Below are 20,004 nucleotides of genomic sequence, written 5' to 3'. Positions count from 1 at the left end.
ATTAGGTTTTAAAATAATTTTGGCGCCAAAATTCAAATATCATTTTTGGCTCCAAAATTCAAATAGTAAAATAAATTACTAATATACCTTTTTTAGAAAATATTAATTAATTTAGAAAATACATTTCAAAAATACGGGGTATTACATGGGATGAGTCATATGCTTCCAAATGTGTCTAATAATTGTGCATAGAACAAGATAACCCCATGTATATTCACTATGAGGGCAGCAAAGATAGTGAAGGTGACCTACAAGAGATAATGATGGATGAATTGGTGGAAGATTGAGCTCCACAACAACAATCATGCATACTACTTTTACTGTAACCATGTTTTAAAGGAGTGTTAGTATTTTTAAAAGTTTCTTTGTAAAAGGAATGGACGAGATCCATTTGCTGAGTTAGGATGAGAATCCTATGCAACTTTGGTTTCCCTATATAAAGGAACTTAGACAAGATTTGAAGACAAGCTTGAAGAGAGTCTTATAGAGTTTTTCTGAAATCATAGAGAATCCGATCCTATAGAGAAAATCACCACCTAAAGAAAAAAATTGGTTCTCCATCTCTCTAAAAGTAGAGAAAAACTCTAGTTCTTGTCATGTACTTTTAAGCTTTTAGTTTAAGTGTCGTAATAATTTCAAATTAAATAAAAATTTCTTTCTGGGGGAAACGTTATCATGGCCTCTTGAAAGTCATATTTCAAATAAGTTATCTTTCTGTTTAAAAGCTTTATCATAAATAATAGAGATTGTTTGATTAGAGATTATGGTCTAAGGTTGGAAACGAATTAGATCTATGTTGTGCCTAATCTAAGGAAGACAGGGTTGGGGTTAGCTACCTTGGTAAAGTCGGAAGCTCAGAACGCTAGTGGTTCCAGTGTCAACTAAGTTCATGCATTGGCCAAAACTCTCTAGTTAAGCATTTAATATTGCGAAACATGGTTGGCTATTGAATTTAAATGATAATTTATCTTGATATATGATTAGTAAAGTAGTAATACGCTAATATCGTTAAAAGTTATTAACCTAAAAAACAAGTTAGGTTTAGTATATTTTTTTGAGGGCAAGTTAGGCTTAGTTAGTATTAATATATGATATCTTAACTAGTATCAGAGTTTGTAGGTATAAGAAGGAATGCTAAATAAAGAGTTTGTCGGTATCAAAAATAATACTCTGTACTAATAAGGAGTTCGTTGGCATACCAACGACATAAAAAACATAAAAAAAAAAATAAAAAATCAACCTAGAGCTGCTAAAAGTGTTGGGTTATTAGAGTCATAGAAGACTCGCTTTACTAGAGACTGAAATCCTTGTAAGTTGAGTATTACCATTTTTTTTTACACGAAGAAAAAGGATTTCATTAATAAAATATAGCCAAATGACACTTACATATAATTTCTAAGAAATCAAGAATTTCAACACAAGTACATAACACCTAAAACTAAATACATCGTAGATTTGATCAACGATTGCCTTAATAAAATACTTCATCTGAAGTAATACAATCTGTGTGTTCTCATTGATTCGGCTTGAAATCCACTGATGCGTAGCCGTTTGAGTGAAAATACTCATGCGGTCCTCTGGATTCTTGTAGAGATTATGAAACCCTAGATCTTGAATTCTCGCCATACAAACATAAAAAGAAAATAAATTCAAGAGAAAAAACATCATCTCAAGGATGAGATCTATTTATTGAAAGCAATTGAAAGGTTTTTTCGGGCTTACCACTAGTAAGAACACCAGTGGAAGCCCCTACAAAGATTCACAACTGAGAGTATGAGACCAAGAGGAAAAAATATGGTAGAGATGGAGAGAAAATAGAGAAGAGAGAAGGAAAACCTTCAAAAAAAATTAAAAAAACCTTAGCAATGGAGGCTAGGAAAAACCCTCATAAAGGAAAAACCCTCATAAAGGAAAAACCCTATTAAGTTGAGTATTACCATTGAGTGTTAAAAACAACTCACTTTATATTTCCATACTCTAATTTGAGTTTCACCCTTGGAGTGGTCTAAGACCCCCAAAATGAAGAAAAAAAAAAAACTATATTTACATTTTTAGCTTTAAAAATTAAAATTTCAAAAATTTATATTTAAATAAATAAAATTTTAAATTTAAGAGAAGAAGTTTGAACGCCTAATTTATCGTTTTTAGGTTATAATATTCAAATTTCAAAATGTAAAAATTTAAAATTTCAGAGAATAACGGGACCCAAGCCTTGTACCAAGTGCCAAGTAGAAGTTAGAACACCAGTGTTGCAGCTTGTGAAATAAATACAAAATCTTTAGAAAGCTAGGACGACCTAGCGTCATGATCATCACAATTCTAGATCTCCGGCCACCGCAACTCCACCTCCGACAACCAAGCTTCTCATTTTCTTAGCTTCTGTAAAACTAATTTGAAGGAAGAAACATGAATTCCTCAATTAAATCAGCCCTTAAACCCCTCTTTCCACTTTCAATTATACAAACTCCCACTTTTTCCATTCCACCGCATTTATTCACCGAGCTCGTCGCAATTCCTCCAAAGCTGTAAGTCTCGCTTTCCGCTTATTTATTTTTTTTTTTTTAACTCAAAATTCTTTTACTTTCTTCCCTCAATAATAAAAAAAAAAAAAAGATAAACTTTAGTTTCAACTGGGTTTTCATTGAGATTACTTTACATTAATTAATTATGTTATTTATTTATTTATTTATTTATTATATTTACCAAATGGAGGAGTAAGTAACATGGTTTTGGATTGAATTGGGTTTAGAAATTTGGGTTTATGTTTTGATTCCTAGGAAATTTTTGGATTTTGATGAATTAAATTAAATTAAATTATATGTTGCTGGAGATAATGGGTATTAGCAAACTGTTTTTATTCTTTGATTCCTAAGAAATTTTTGGATTTTGATGAACTAAATAAAGTTATATGTTGTAGATGATAATGGGTATTTAGCAAAGTGATCAATTTTGGTTTGAATGGGCTTGGTTGAGCTAATTTGATTCATGGGGCTAATTTAATTTATAGGGGAGGCATTTAAGAACTTTTTTGGCCGTCTAGAGAGGATGGGGAAATTATGTAGACGAGATTTGATCCGGGGTTATAGTATCCACCAATTAAGCTAGTCGACTTCCACAAATTAATGTTATGTTGTTACATGAATGTTGATTGTTGTAATATGACAAATTGATTTGTGATGGTTTTGTTTGTTGCAATGCAGAAATCCAATAATAACAACAACAATTACAGATGGTTGGGTCATGGAAGGAGCTATTTTAAGCAAAATATAACAAGTAAAGTGAAAGCTTGTGTTCGTAACCTGTTTAAGGTGAGAGTTTGGTGATACTTTTAATATTTAGCAAACCAATAACTTGTGGAATGAGATTGAATTTTGATTTATTTGCTTGTCAGATTGTATTATAATTTCAATGTCTAACGAAACATATAATGAGTCAATGCCTAGTAGATTTGTCATTGTAGAATGAAATATAACAAATAAATCAATTGCCTAGACGAGTAGACTACAGCATTATCAAGGGATCATTAGAATATCAATGTGAAGCTACTTAATTACCTATATAATCAAATCTTAAAAAGTGAGGCAAGAAATCCACAACTTAGTGGATTCATCGATCCTTGCATCATGAGCTTAACCAAGAACACGGAGTATGAGAGTGAAGCACAAAACCGCAGCTTGCATTTATTTGTTGAATTTGAATTATTGTTTGAATTGGGCTTGATTGAGCTAATTTGATATATGGGCCAAATTAAATGTAACCGGGGGGGGGAGGCATTTGAGAATAATTTGGCCGTATAGAGGGGATTGGGAAATTATGTAGAAGAGATTTGAACCCGGGTCTTTATTATGACAATTGACATGTGGTGCTTTTATTTGTTGAAATGCAGAAAAACGACAACAATTACAAAAAACAGAAGGTCGGGTCATCAAAGGAACCATTTCAAGCAAAATTTAATGAAGAATGTGAAAGCCTGTGTTGATTACTTGTCTAAGGTAAGAGTTTGATGATGCTTTTCATATTTAGCAAATCCAATAACATTTAGGATGAGATTGATTTTGATTTTATTTGCTTGTCGGGTTGTTAAAATAATGTGTTTCTGTTGGATGCTCATGTTATTGTGTCGGTAGAAATGACTAGTAATTTGAAACACGTGTTTGTAGCTATATAAACATCATCCACCAAAAGTTTAAGCTAAACTTGTGACTTAAGAAATTTGAAATACCATCAACTAATTACCATAAGAAAACATTATTTGAGCTCATTAACTTTGTATTATAATTTCGTGGTTTAACCGAAACATATAATGAGTGTAGATTCTAATTGTAGATCAAAATAGAACAATCAAACCAAATGCCTAGATGAGTAGACTAGAGCATTATCTGAGTCCTAAGTTCCTAACTCCTTGGGATTATTAGAAAATCAAACTGAAGCTACTCACTTATATAACCAAAAGCTTTAAAAGTGAGAGGCAAGAAAGCACAACATAGTGAAGTGATCGTCCCTCGGATCATGAGCTTGACCGAGAACAGTGTATGGAGTATGATAGTGAAGCAAAAGTACAGCTTTGGTAGTTGATCTTTCTCGTACTGGTAACCTTAATACAGAGGAGGGCTTGGGAGTATTTAGTTTGCATTGCATTTGTTTGTTGAATTTTAATTTTGTTGTTTGCTACAGAGCCATCATCATCCACTAGATGTATCATTTGAACTCTCACTACACCCATAGTATGTTAACTATGTTATGCACAGTTCCAAATTCTGCAAAATTTACACTCAGACCAACTACTTTTTAGGCATCAAGAATGTCTTTCATACAATAGAAGGAACTTTCTTGTGCATGTCATCACTACCCCAAAGATTAACCTAATATGCTGGTTAATCTTCATGTTAATAAAGATTTATGATCTCTTGATTCAGCTTTTAGTATAATTTTAAGTACCTGTGTGGCTGTGTCATACACTCAACTCAACATAGGTATGGAATTCTTACCTGACACTTAAGTTTTCGCTTTAACACCTCAATTATCGCAAACCACATACCCGTAGGAAAAAACATAATAAGATAGGAAGATTGAAGAGAAGTTGTGTAACATTTTTAATCTTAAGGATTGAGAACACATGTTTTTGCTACCATGAACTTGATTTCTGTTGTCTGCTAGGACTGAATACATGGTTAATTTCTGACTACTATTGCCAATGTGGTTGTTTACAGAGTTGGCAATCTATTTTTGGCCAAGATGACCAGTCATCTAATAAGGGTCCTTTGCGGTACAGGAAACCTCATAATGGATCAGGAAGGACTTCTTTTACCAAGGGACGTCAAAAGAAGGAAAGAAGTAAGGATAAATTGTATATATTGCTTGCAAATGTTTGTTGTCTATGTTTTTATGTGCCTTTTTCCAGCATAAGTTCTGCAATCATATATCATCCTTTTGTTTATCATGTTTCTCTATAATTTTTCTTAAGTAATTAGGCATTAATACCTATTTTGCTGCAAATGGAACATTTTAGTTGCCTAGTTGTCTTATTTGAAAATTGTAACTGGCAATATGGGAAACCTCGATGAGGGTTGGTCTGACTTCAGGTGACCTATCACACTAGACCATGGGTTTGGCTTATTTTTTGGGTCTGTTGCCATGCTTTACTCATTGCAAATCTGTCAGGGTTTGTGTTTAATTGGAGTAAATAGAAATATGAATTGAGATGCTTATATAATGTATGTTTAGAGATGGCATGGAGTCATGGACATGAATTGCGTGATAAATCCCGATGCAAAGAAGTTATATAAGCATGTGTAGGTAATGGAGACCGACAAACATAAAGTATACAGGTCTTGTTAACTGTTAAGCTGTTGAGGCATCTGCTCACCCAGTCACCCTTTTTAAAAAACGAGGCCAATTGCTGATGAATTGATGGATCCACAACTTATATATCTTCAAAGCATAATCCTAGCAAATATATAACTGAGTATGAGGTTTAATATGTGCAGTTTGTTTTTGTGTCTAAGGCTATGTTCACTTCACTTGATAATATGTGATATGATTCGATTTGAATTTCTTTGATATGATTTGATATCCTAATTTGACATTTTGACCTTATGTATACAATAAAAAATACCAAATGAGATGTCATTAAATATTGTATTACTGTGACTTTCCAAATATGAAACTATCTTCTTCTTCTTCTTTTTTTTTTTTTTTTTTTAAAAAAAAATAATTTTTTTTTTAAAAAAATAATTTTTTTAAGTTATGAAATCAATAATATTTAGTAATAAGCAAACTCAAGTAAAAAATTTGTAGTCTAAACTGGTTTGGTCATTCATGAAATAAGCATATACTTAAATAAGTTGAATTGAACATGTATGTAATAGCCATCCCTTTATGCTTTATATCTAATAAAATGTCACCCGTATGATTGCTTGATTTGTGTCCAGGAAGATATGAAGATGACCATGATGATTTCTTCTGGTGGTATATGATATACTCATCACGAAAGTCTGATAATGACGATGACGACGATGACGATGACTTCTTTTAGTAATGAATGGTAGTTAGTTGGTGGCTGATTGATGTAACTAGTCATATTATCTGGTTGATGACTAGTTGGTTGTATTAGCCGGTTTGACTATCTAGTTATACATAGCTAATTGTGTAAAAGTGTTTGGTATGTACTAAATTGGTTATTGTTAGTGGTTTAGTGTATAAAATAACCAAAAAGCTAACTGTTCAATTCAATAGACTAATTTTAAAAGCTCTTGAGCTTTGTTAGTCCATAAAGCTCTTTCAATATTTTGCTTTTTACCAAATAGTCTAATTAGCTTTCTCTTAATGGTCAAACTTCTAATAGGTTCAATTACTGAAAAGCTCTCCAAAAAGCTCTTTAATGACCAAGGTCAAAATGGCAAAATAAGGGAAATATGGTGAGCGTTATAGTGTTGACAAATTAAAGTTATACTTTCTCTGATAGGATATTATAAGAGAGTGTGCTTTTAGGAACCACTTGCTTTGTTTACAAGTTTATAGAGGAGAGAAGAAAAGTTTTAATATATTTTGAGGAAAAGAGAATGTATGAATGAGAGAGCATAGGCCAAAGTAGGGGTGTGCCAAAATAAGCAATGACTTGAAATGGTCTCCGGTCCTTGTAATTGCAAAATTTGCCTCCTCCCTTCTCCTTCGTAATAAAGTCATTTTATTATTTTTTAGTTTCGAATCATCTATAAAGTGTTCATTTGTTTGTAAATGTTCAATTTTATATCATTGAATGTTTAATCTTGTGAATATGATGTGCAATATTGAAATTATTCATTTAATTATTAATTAGTCTTCTTATTTACTCAAAGTTAATTTACAAAGGACTTTGTTTGGAATATTATATGTCAATATTGAATAAAAATAATTCAATTACAATTATTATATCATTCTAAATTATTACATATTCATTATTTTAAAATTTTAAATAGGAACATTTTTTACTTTCCAAATGTACATATGCTTAATTTTAAAAACCAAAAATCAATTTCTCCACTTTTTCCCTCTCCTTGTAAAAATACATTACTTAATTAGAAAAAAAAAAAATTGCTATTACATTTTCACTCTCCTTAAAACCATACCACCTTCCCACTCATATTTTTAAAAGTCATGATGAAATGACTCTTGTTAATCATTTCTCCACAAAATTACTCGTGTTTCCAATAACTTGCTTATTAATGACGTCACATGCTCGTTAAAATGGTTGGAATCCGGTTCTTGGATGTAGTCTTTAAGGTTTGGTATCTTTTAGGTTGTATTTTGCAAATTAGACTTGTAAGATTGTAACCCATAAATTTGGTACTTTTGCTGGCTAATTTTCCTAATAGCTTATTAGGTTCGATGGAGGATAAACAATTTGATCGATACAATGAAGGAGATATAACGTTCGATTCCGCCTTTGCTTCCTTACTCTTAGTATCCCAGCTGGACATTTCTGAAAGCCTTCTTCCCTCTATGACACCAGTTCTAGTCAAACAACTAACTGGCAATCGTTTCCTCTTCTGTCTCCCCCCTCTTAAAATCCTTGCAAAGGATCATTCGACCATTATGGCCGAAAATCCAAATTTGCTTACTCTCTTTTTTCGAAGGGGAGGCTCTTGCCCAAGACCCTATAATTGTAGCAGGTGACTCAGCCTTAATTCTTGCTCTCAATGAGTCAAAGGGGCAGCGGGGGATTAGAGGAGACAAAATGCTAAAGAAAAGCACTCTACATGGCCTTGGATAAGTCTCTGGATGATCCCACTTTTAGTTGTGCTCTGAATATACCAGATGAAGTCACAAATATAGTAACAAAGAAAACGAATTAAGGATACGGAAATCCTGACTATGAATATTCATGATGATATGCTAAAAGAAGCCCGCTTGCAGACTACGTACAAAGTTTGGTATCCCTATCAAAAGTGGAGTAACATCTTGGCTTGAAGACTTCTTACATGTGCACCTTGTTGTCCACCTAATAGCTTCTTTTAATTTATAACACAAATAAACCCTAAACTATTCTCTATGGAATACATTAGTACCCGTCATGAGCATATCCGATTATAGGAAAGAAAATGAAGCAAAGCAAAGTTCGAGGAAACTTTAATGGCAAAAGCTTTTAGCTTTGAACAATTATCCTCAAAAAGACCATAACTTTCTCTTTTTATTCTTCTTATTATAAAGGGAATTATGGCCAAATGTCGAAAAGCTATTGAAGCAAGGTATCACCTCCAACTTGAATTATCTCATGCTAGATTGATAGACTTGTGTACTTAAAGCTTGCTCGTACCATGTCTCCTATATTTTCAAGTCACAAATAATAACCTTATTTAAGATTTCTTTAATTTAATCTTTTAGTTTGATCACTTAACAATTTATTTAGGTATTTTTAATCTTATTATTACCCCCTCCATGATTTAAAGTAACGATGGATCATAAGCTTTGATTGATAAAAAATTCAAAAGTCCGGCTACCAACCAAATCAGAGTTAAATACATCAAACGACCCAAATCCATCCATTAACAATTCCTAGTTATGAACCCTAACTACATTTCTTGTATAATGGGTCTTGTTTCACAATCATGAATTGACTCGAGCTATGTTTATCTGTTTTGTTTTTTTTGAATAAATGTTTATCTGTTTTAAGCAAGGTTATTAGGATCGGGATCCTACCTTGGATCGATGGGGGGGGGGTGGGATCGAATCAATATAATTGGATCGTAAGATCCTACTTAATAACGTATAATATTATATATTATGCTTTAAATTGACTTCAAAATATTTCTTCTAAGGGATTTCAATGCTAAAAGACATTGGTTTTCTTAAAAAATGTCGATCTTCATTTAGCTTTGTCTGTATGGTAATTAGAAGATTAATAACACAAGTTTAAATTGATAAATTATGTGCAAATTTGTCAAGAATGAGACCTTAACTATGACAATTGCAAGTTGTCAATTGATAAAATCATATTAATGTCTCGGATTCGCTAATTTATTAGCGATAATTATTGAATACATTTAATTTAGATGCATATAACCTAATGAGTAATAAAAAAAATATGTCAAAATAAATTAAAGTCTCATATTGTAATGAAATGTTGGATCGGATCATAGGATTGTAATAAAATCATATAATCGTGTTGAAATCCTATCACCCGTAATAAATATCAGAGTAGGTTCGCAAGATCCTACAAAATTCAAGATCCTACCAAAGATCCGGATCGATCATTCAATTTTGGATCCTAGAATCGTAAGATATGGATTGGGATTTTAACAAATGTGGTTTTAACCGAGCTAACTCGTTCATTTTCCGTTCCTAATTACCCACCTTTCTCTTCTCTAATATCATCATCCTTCAAGTCTGAAATTCATTCTCAATCTCCCAAAAAAAAAGGTTGAAGGAAGGAAAATGAATGCCTCAATAAAATCAGCCCTAAAATTCCCACAATCCAGTTTCTTTCATATAAAGTCTGCATTTTTCCATTCTACCGCAGCTCTTGGGCGAGGTCGACGCAATCCCTGGACTGCTGTAAGTCTTCTTTTCAACTTTTCTTTTTCTTTCAATAATTATGCTTTCTTCCTAATAAAAAAACCTTAACTTTTAACTGGGTTTCATTGAATTTAATTACATTTATTAATTAAGTTTTTAGATTGTATTGGTTTTCGAAAATTGGGTGATTCTTTTTTATGATTCCTAAGAAATCATTGGATTTTAATGCATTAAATTAGATTGTATGTTGTATTGTTGTGGGTGATAATGGGTATTAGCAAAATATTCAAATTTTGGTTTGAATTGGATCTGTGGTTAGGCTATTTTGATTTATGGGGAAGATTGAAGTTGGGGGGGGGGGGGGGGGAGGGGGGAGGCATTTCTAACTTTTTTGTCTGTGTAGAGAGAAAAGGGCAATTATTTTGATGAGATTTAATCTCGGGTCGTAATATTTACTAACCTAGTTGACATCCGCCGAGTTACATTGTTGAGTACTTAAAACTTTGGTTAAACATCTTGCAACTTTATATTTTCGTGTCCCTTCATGTTATAATAGTATGACATGTGATGATTTTATTTTGTTGAAATGCAGAGATACAAGAATAATAATAACAGTTATAACAGAAGAGCAGGTTATAGAAGGAACCATTTCAAGCAAAATTTAATGCGGAATGCGAACGCCTATGTTGATCACCTATTTGAGGTAAGAGTTTGAGGATGATTTTTATATTTAGCAAATCAATAGATTTCAGATGAGATTGAATTATGATTTTATTTGCTTGCCGGATTGTGAAAGTAAGGTGTTTTTGTCGGATGCTCATATTGCATATTACATTGGTATTTTTGTTGTGCGAATTGTGCCTTGTTTCGAATGTGTAGGTTTCGGGCATGGAGATTGTTCTCACAGTTATTGAAATAGTAGGAGCTATTTATCAGCAAGAACCTAGTGAAAGTAACTTAAAATGAAAAATTGAGAGGGTTAGGAAGAGAGAAGTAACATTACTTATGGAAGGATTTCTTCCACTAATGTCACAACCTCGAAATCAATTCACATCAAGCAGTTCGATAACATTCTGGATTCTTTTTATGATTTTCTATTTCCAATCGTAAATATCGTTCTAAATGTGTCAAAAACCTGATATATTTCTTTCCATATATAGAGGGTAGGAGTAGATATGGTTATATGGAGAGCATTTTTCTCTACGAGAAATTAAAAGTCCTTGCAAACCATTCTAGACCACCGGTTGGTCTCTGGAATGAGCTGGGATCTAATTCAGCCGAAGCAAAGTTGCAGAGCAGAATTAGATGTATCAGCTGTAAGACAGTGCGCAGTTTCTTCAGCTTTATGACAGATAATACATGGTATTATATTGGGTTCAAAAGCGCAACTTTGGTAGTTCATCTTCCCTGTAATGTCAACCTTAATACAAAGGAGAGCTTGGGAGTAGTTAGTCTGCAATGCATTTATTTGCTGAATTTGAATTATGGTGTTTTCTACAAAGCCATCTTTATTCACTAGATGTATCGTATCAAGTCCCATTGTATCCATATTATGTTATGCACAGCTCCAGATTCTGCATATCAACTACTTTTTAAGCGCAAAGACTTCCTTTCATACAATAGGAACTTTCTTGTGCATATCATCACTACCCCAAAATAAAACCTAAATACGTTGGTCAATCTTTATAAAATTATTAATATATAAGCAGTCTTTAAATCACAAATTTGTTTTCATGTTGTGTCCTTGCATCCATGTTCAGCTTTTAGAAAAGTTTGCCCATGTCTATATTAGTTTATGTGTTTGGATAATACACATGAATATCTGGAAAACAGCAATTGATCTGATCCCCGCTTCCAATAAGCAACATTTCTCTTTTAAAGTCAAATGTAAAAACTTAGACTATGATTTCGTACCAATATAGCAATAAGTGTAATCATGTGAGTATTTGTAAGATTTGTCTCAACTTGTAGTTTTAAAATATTAATATTATTTTTACTGAGACATAATTGTAAATATTGATGGTCATCGTACTGGATTGGAGACTGCATTAATTTTTGAACAGAGGAAGGATGGTTAATTAAAGCTTCATTCTTTATTTAATTTAGTCGGATGGGCAAGTTGGGGGGGGGGGGAACGTTGATTTAGCTATGTAGAGTTTCTGTATCTAACCAGCGTAATTGGCATTGGTTTTTCTTTTATTTTTTTAAATTTTTTTTTTTTTGGGGTTTTGGGGGGGGGGGGGGGGGAGGGGTGGTCTCTCTTGCTTCTTTGTTTTGATCATAAGGATTGAGAACACATATGTATACCGCTTTTGCTACTACTTGATTTCTGTTGTCTACTGGGACTGGTTATATGGTTATTTTCTGACCACTATTGCCAATTTGATTGTTTACAGAGCTGGCACTCCGACTCTGACCAAGATGACCAGTCAGCTAAGGGCCCTTCGTGGTTCAGAAAACCTCATAATGGATCAGGAAGGAATTCTTCTCATACCCAGGGACGTCAAAAGAGAGGAAGAAGTAAGGATAAATTGTATTCTTTGCTTGCATATGTTAGCTGTCGGCCTGTCTATGTTTTTATGTGCCTTTTCCCAGCATAACCTCCACAATTATCATCCTTTTTGTTTGTCTCATTTCTTTACCATTTTTCTTAAGCAATTAGGCATTAATTCCCTATTTTGCTGCAAAAGAAAGGTTTTTGTTGCTTGGTTGTCCTATTTGAAACTGGCAATATGGGAAACCTTCTCAAAGAAGGTTGGTCATGTCCTATCACACCACATGGGTTTGGCCATGTATTTGGCTTGTTGCCATGCTTTTTACTCATCACTGATTCGTCAGGGTTTGGGGTCAATTGGAGTAAATAAAATATCAGAGTGCAACGGACTAGCGTGATACGAATAAGAAAAGTAGTCTGAAGGTTGATTGGTAGATAAAGCTCAAAGCTTGCGTACAACGTCAATGGCTTTAGGCCATTACTCTCCAAGTTCTTAATACAATTTTTGGATACCTCTCTACTCCCAAGGCTTACAATATTTATACTACTACTACAGCTAAGTCACTTGGCCTAATGCCTTAATTGCTCCATCTACTCTTGTCTTCTTTCCGAATTACCACAGTAAAAGGCTAATAAGCCAAAGAAACCCCTGCAGCTTTTAAGGAGCCGTTGCTTGGCCATGTAGTGGGAAAATGCTGCTGTTGCCCTGCTTGCTCTGCTGTCGTGGTCTCCTGCTGTAGGTTAGGGTGATTGGTGGTGGATGCATTGCACAGAACTGAGATGCTTATGTAATGTATATTTAGAGATGGCATAGACATGATTTGCATGTTGAATTCCGAGGCAAAGAAGTTATAAATCAATGTTAGTGAAGAGACACAGAGATATTAAATATATTGGTCTTGTTAAATGTTAAGCTATCGAGGCATCTGCTCACCCTCTTTCAAATATCAAGCCAATTGCTGATTTATTGAGGAATCCACAACACATCTTCAAAGCATAATCCTTGCAAATATAAAACCAACTATGAGGTTTAATATGTGCAGCTTGTTTAAGTGTCTCTTTAACGAGCCAGTGTCTTAAGAGGCTTGAAAGTGCTAAACTAAGTTCACTAAGGCTATTTTCATTTTATTTGATATCATGTGATATGATCTAATTTGAATTTCACTGATATTTTTTCTTAATAATTTGACTAAACCTTGACCTTTTGTGTACACTAATTCAAGAAAAGAAATTATCAAATGTGATGTCGCTAAATTTGTATTACTGTTTACTAAATATAAAGCTATCATAATTTTTTTTTGTATTACGAAACCAAAGATATTTAGTGAGAAGCAAACGCAAATAAAAAATATGGTCTAGTGTGTCTGATCATTTCTGAATTAAGCATATATATTTACTTAAATAAGCCTTCCTTTCTTGCTTCAGATCTGAAAAATAACCACCTGTATGATTGCTTGATTTTTGTCCAGGAGGATTCAGTTTTTGTGAAGATGATGATGATGTTCAGAGACTTGAGACCATATTCCAATCCGCATTTAGCGATCGATTTTTCTTCTGGTCATTTGTGAATGATGATTACTCTGATAGGAGGAACTCATCACGATATTCTAATAGTGGTAAGACCTCTTGGAAAAGGAGACAGTGGATTGAAGACGATGATGAATACGAGTACATGTCAGAAGATGACACGAAGTCATCAGATCTAGCTTCAGAGAGGATAGCTCTTGGGCTGAGTGCTTCTGGTCCCCTAAAACTTGATGATGTGAAAAATGCGTGAGTTTATTGGACTTGCTTCTTTTATTTCATTATTTAATGTGTACTGAGGATTCCATTTTGTTGTTGTATCTAACATTTATGTTCCAGGTACCGATCCTGTGCCTTAAAATGGCACCCTGACCGTCACCTAGGAACCTCCAAAGTAACTAAAATCTGTCCTAATCTCTTCAATCTAATTTATGTAGAAAAAACAGTGAGATAAACTGACTTGTCTAATAATTTTTCCATGCATATGAATGACAGGCTGCTGCAGAGGAGAAGTTCAAGCTTTGTACTTCAGCATATCAATCTTTGTGCGATAGACTAGCTATGAATTGAGATATAGGTGCCCTTCTTTTAAATCCACCATGCCTCAACTAGCTTTTTACCGTTTTCAAGAGCTTTAGGTGAGTAAACAACGCACTTGAATTTGGTTGCAATTTCCAGTTTGTGGCCTGATGGTAAAGATCGTTTCTGGGGCAGAGCCACCATCATGGTTCAAATCCTACTGTTTCCAGTACCCCACCTTTCCATAAGGGCATTGTATCTGAGTGGGTCTTGATTGTAGGCGGACTAAGCTGAACTAGGGGTAAGAAGCTTTGCTCATGTTGCCGAGCAATGTTAGTGCATCATCCCCATGTAGGCGTGTACTTTAGTAGTACAGTTAGAAATGTAGTGCTTTTCTTTGGTAGATGTTGAATGTGAAAACTTGTGTCTCACGGTGAGACTTGTATATTTGGTGCTGTAAATTTCCTTCTGAAGGTAGGCTTTTGGTTATTATATACTGAAATATTTAGCGACTGGTTGTGCGACATCTGTCGGTTGTCACTAAACTTGTAGTTTCACATTGATTTTAGATGCAGTCTTACACAACATCTACATAATTGTTCATGCACAACCCTTGGCCTGTTCAGGGGGCGTTACAAAGTACATTGATACAAGGATACTCGGTTATAATTGCACTATGATACATCATCTCAAAGGATCTTGTACAAAATCTATTCTACAAGATATGAATCATATGATAGCATTCCGAACTTAGATTTGTTTAATCTTGTACAATAGCTAATAATTGGTCATTCTTCTTGTCTACCTTAAATACAAATCTACCAACATTGTCAAATTTTCTCGCTTTATACAAAAAAGACGGAAACCTAGATCTTGTACCTGGGTCTAGGTGTACATGACTATATTTGCTAATTCAAGTGAGCAAATGAGTTATAAAACAACCTTAGCTACATCTATTTGTAGATGTACCTGATTAGGGTGATTACTCGAAAACAACTAAAAATTTGTAACGAATGATACATAGTTACGATGGTCATTATAATTTACACTGGAATGTGAGTGCCAAGTTTGGCAAATTCTAGGGTTCTCTTCCCTTGTAGCTTGTTAGTGACATAGTGCTTACTATACTCTCCATGAAGATATTTTCTGTACTGGACTGGGTTGCTTTCGTCCACAAATTCGGACATCGGCCCAAGTTCTACTTCATAACTTGGCGCATAAAATGTCACAATTGAGAGCCTGTCTTTTACCATGTTAGTCACTGCCCTATGCTCCACACTTTTATATTTCCCATTAGTTAACACCTTCATAAAAACCAAAATTTTCGTAAGTAAATTTAAAAAACAAATTAAAAACCCGTAGTTAAAGTTCTAAGCATTTGACCGAGGTAATAATTTATGATTCTGGCTTGCTCAACTTGTTAACTCGAGACTTGAACAAGTTGAGTCAAGCAGAGAGTTAATTAAGCTCGACTCAAAAAGCTCGTAATTGTATACAATATGCTTAAACATATAAGTTAAATGAAATAAAACGGCAATTATAAGTGATAAGCTCTGTTCTCCAACAGTGCAAATGACTAAAGGAGTTAAGCTGTCAAATATAGCAAACAACTTGGTTTATGCTGGAAAAGCAGTACAAGAAAAGGACAAAAGAATTAAACTTGATGCCACCATTAGTCGACAACTCAGCCCCATTAGCACAAAAGTGGAAAGAAAAGTGCTAAAAAACTAAACTTTATTATTATACTTTTGAGAGAACAAACTTAAACTTATGGTCTAGTGATTAATGAAGATTAAAGGTTTAAGTTGTCCCCCCTTAGGAAGGTTTGCATATACATCGAGCTTTGACTTTAAGTGCAATTGAATTCATCATTGCATTTACTTCTCTTGTTCTTTTTCTTTCCTTTTGTCTCCTTTGAACTTATAATAATACATTTATTATGCTAAATGAACTAAACTACTTCCTCCATTTCTTTTTAGTTGACACGTTTCTTTAATCACGTTTGTCAATGCACAACTTCAACCATTAATATCTCTAATTACTGATAAACAAAAATTATGAAAAGTTGATATTTTGAAAATATATATTGTAACGAATCTAACAAGATTCCGAATGACTATATTTTTCATTAGGTATAAAGCACAAAACACGGTCAAAGGAAAGTGAGTGAATAGTGCTAAAGTCAAAACATGTCAACTAAAACAACGGAGGTAGTATAAAAATTTTACACTTCTCAAACCCAATTAGAGCATTTTACATGTTATAAATGCAAGTTCTTAAGAAATTATTTAGGTGCTAAGACTGATAACATGTCAAACCAAACTCAACATTCGACTAGTAGATGAATCTCGAGTTTTTTAGACCTTGTAATTTCAAGTTCAATTTATATTAGCTATTACTCTATCTTGATTAGAAGATTATAAGCAAGTATCTAATTTAAAAATATGACCTCATAACTGAGTTTTTCTTAATGTTATGAGGTCTTTCATTATTAATAATATCAGGGTGAAGATTTGTTCCAAGGCAATTGTTCTTGGAACCAAGAACTTAGAGGAGGCCCCCATTTAACAACTTTTGTTTATCTGATTGCAATTTCGTAAATAATTGCATAAGGAAATGAGACAGATCACTTGAAAATTGCTAAATTGCTTACACGTGGGTAAAGTAAACAAAGGTGTGAAAAAAAATTGTGGAATGTGATTTTTAATGTATGTTAAGCTTATTTTGACGGACGTTGGTCTATTTTAACCATAGTTAGTTGCAAGGCTACACATGACCACCTTCTTTTATCATTTTTTTTTTAAATGTTTACTCCAAGAATCAGAGAGAGGTGATGAAAATGAGCAAAAAAACCGAATTACCACTACCAAAGTAAACCCAATCGCTGTCTCAGTAGCCGCCACCTGTGTCGTTGAAGTCACCAGTCGCAACTGCCCCAAATCGCCGCCGCCTGAGTCAGTCGCCACCGCCCTAAATCTCGGTCGGCTGCGTCGTTATGGTAAACTAGTAGCCATCATTGTCGCCAAATCGCCGCCGTTGTGGTTTTTACTTGATTGGTGAAGTATCACTGGGTTGGTGAAGTTTCGTGTTTTCTAGGGGTTTCTCTCTCTCCTCTTTAACTGGCCTTCTCTCTCCTATTTAACCACCCCTTTGGTTTACCTTGGGTTATCTATGGTTAATAGAAGTAAACGGTTGTCAACTTTAGTAATGGGACATTTACGTGAATACCTTTAGTAACTGCAGCAAAGTTACGAAAAAATCCCCCGATTTATCGTGGGAATAAATTAGAATTTCCTCAAGAACTTATGGCTCCTTTGATTTGCCCTAGAAAAATCTTTACCTCTAATATAATTAGAAATAACTCGAGCATTTTCACGACTTCTCAAGCCTAACTTATTTGAATACAACTTACTTGACTAGTCCATGAAAATCTCAATTAGATCGCAAGCAAAATAGATGACTTGTTATCACGTACTTATATAGAAAGAAAAAAGAAAGAAAGAAAGAAAGAAAGAAAGAAAGAGAGTAATTTACTTCAAGAGTATCTCCAATATTGACAACAAGAGCACCAGGGATTGGATGGATGGACACCCACTTATTGTCTTTGAGCAATTGAAGGCCAACAGAACTTCCTTGCTTTTGTTGTAAAATAGTAAGTGCACTTCCATCAGAATGAGGGCTTAACCCTAACACAAGGTCTGGTCTTGGACATGGTGGGTAGTAATTCATTCTTATGGCTTGAACAGCTTCCCCAAACATTTCCTCAAACCTCTCGGCTCTCAATCCAAGGCTCACCGCGATACACCTCAATAGCTTCTCGCATAAAATCCTTATCTCCCTCGTGTAAGTCTCAATGCTTTCGCTGCATGAAAAAACAATTAGAAAATGTGATAACCTTTTTTCAAACATATTAAAGCAATAGTATATATAACTATTAATTTCGGACAAATAAAACAAGACATTAGCTGTTTACCTGAAATTTAGTGGCTTTGTTGGCCAAAGACTTGGGTTCCTTATAAAGTGTGGATGGATACCAAGAGCAAACATGTTACACCAATCAAGCTTTTGTTGCTCAGAGAAAACAAAAGCTTGACCATATCCTTGAATAGTTCCTGGTGCCATTTTGTACTTTTGTTTTTCCTCTAATGGTTGCATGAAAAAGTCCATGGACAATTTTTCCATCTTCTCTAGAATTTTTGTGTCAACTCCATGGTTTATGACCTAAGCATGTACGTAACATTAAAAATCAAACATGGTAATAGATTTAGAATTTAATTTAATCTTTATTTTTATGTTTTTATTTTTAAAGTTAAGCATACTTGTGAAAGGTTTTAATAAATAAATTATTATTTTGCAGGGGACCAAAGTTACTGAAATGTACAAAGATAGGTCTACTAATTTTCTCAATTATTGTTTCAAGCACCAAGTCCTTTTTTTTTTTTTTTTTTTTTTTTCCGACTAGTTGACTACATGCTTTAGAAACTTATAAGTTGGAAAAAGATCCCAAAAATTTTTGTTTGAAAGGCTTCACGCAATCGATTAACTTAGATGAGCGAAGTGAGCTGTAAGCATATTAAAGTAATAAAGTGATCCGACCATATTAGTACAACACATAGTGGCTGATTTGGAAAAAATATTTAACGAGGTCAAAATATATTTGATAAATTTTAATGCGGTGAAGTGAGTAAATTTTATGTATTTTTATTTAAAATATTTTATAGGAACTTAATTGTCGATTTTTTTTTCCTTTTTTCATGTTCACTTGGGGTCAATGGATCCCACTTACTTATATGTGCATCCGCCTCTGACAACCCATACAACTTGAGTTAAAGAGATGAGTTAATTAAGCATAAATAAAATGTGGGGCAACATATAAAACTTTTCCAAAATAGTCGAGTTGAAACTGACACTTAATGTGTACGTACAATTTTAGCATGCTACGAGTAGTGATTTTATATTGCTAGGATATGTGATATGAAACTATGAAAGTAGAAATTAAAGCAATAATGATACCTGAAAGAAACCCCATTCCTTGCAAGCAGATGCTAAATTAATAATTTCATTGTAGCTTCCTTTAGTAATTTTTAAAAGATCAATAATAGAAACGTCATTACTAATAGGCGAATCAGGAATGACTGAATTGATCTCATCTACGTCCCTCATAAATCTATCAGGAACTGTGTTGCTTTGAATTTTCCTTAGCTCTTGCACATCATCTATGTGCCCTACATTCATGTGTGTGATTGGTGCAGGAGCCATTATATAAACAACTTAACTCCCTTTTTTTTTTTTTTAGCCTTTTGTAACTTTGATAGAGAAGATTGAGCTTTATTTATTTCAATAGCTCTATACCATTACACTACTACTAGGGGCATGCCTATTTATAATGAAGAAATGGTGCAAATAAATGTTTGCATTTTTTGGAAGTTCTATGCCGGCCAGTGGTCCCCACTACTAGGTCCCATCTTCGAAAC

The 20,004-nt window shown here is 33.7% G+C and overlaps 2 protein-coding genes and 1 long non-coding RNA gene across 3 annotated transcripts; 2 read left to right on the top strand and 1 right to left on the bottom strand.

Annotated features, from left to right (window-relative positions):
• Positions 1-1,514: 1,514 nt before the first annotated feature.
• Positions 1,515-6,763, top strand: LOC110734510. The gene is made up of 5 exons (XR_002513829.1): positions 1,515-2,525; positions 3,201-3,308; positions 3,887-3,992; positions 5,211-5,334; positions 6,432-6,763. It is a non-coding gene; the product is annotated as an uncharacterized LOC110734510 (long non-coding RNA).
• Positions 6,764-9,754: 2,991 nt separating this feature from the next.
• Positions 9,755-15,121, top strand: LOC110734508. Its single transcript, XM_021914673.1, has 6 exons — positions 9,755-10,032; positions 10,586-10,696; positions 12,390-12,513; positions 13,957-14,260; positions 14,351-14,405; positions 14,507-15,121. Exons 1-6 carry the CDS (start codon positions 9,913-9,915, stop codon positions 14,579-14,581), a joined length of 789 nt encoding a protein of 262 aa, XP_021770365.1. The 5' UTR covers positions 9,755-9,912; the 3' UTR covers positions 14,582-15,121.
• Positions 15,122-15,219: 98 nt separating this feature from the next.
• On the bottom strand, positions 15,220-19,789 carry LOC110734507 (protein SRG1-like). The gene is made up of 4 exons (XM_021914672.1): positions 19,544-19,789; positions 18,504-18,751; positions 18,065-18,392; positions 15,220-15,834 (listed from the first exon to the last, which is right to left on the bottom strand). The coding sequence occupies exons 1-4, from the start codon at positions 19,787-19,789 to the stop codon at positions 15,574-15,576; spliced, it is 1,083 nt and encodes a 360-aa protein (XP_021770364.1). The 3' UTR covers positions 15,220-15,573.
• Positions 19,790-20,004: the final 215 nt, after the last annotated feature.

This window comes from Chenopodium quinoa, unplaced genomic scaffold, assembly GCF_001683475.1.
Source record: "Chenopodium quinoa cultivar QQ74 unplaced genomic scaffold, ASM168347v1, whole genome shotgun sequence".
In the NCBI taxonomy this organism is placed as follows: domain Eukaryota; kingdom Viridiplantae; phylum Streptophyta; class Magnoliopsida; order Caryophyllales; family Amaranthaceae; genus Chenopodium; species Chenopodium quinoa.
This window is presented reverse-complemented; position numbering and strand designations above follow the sequence as displayed.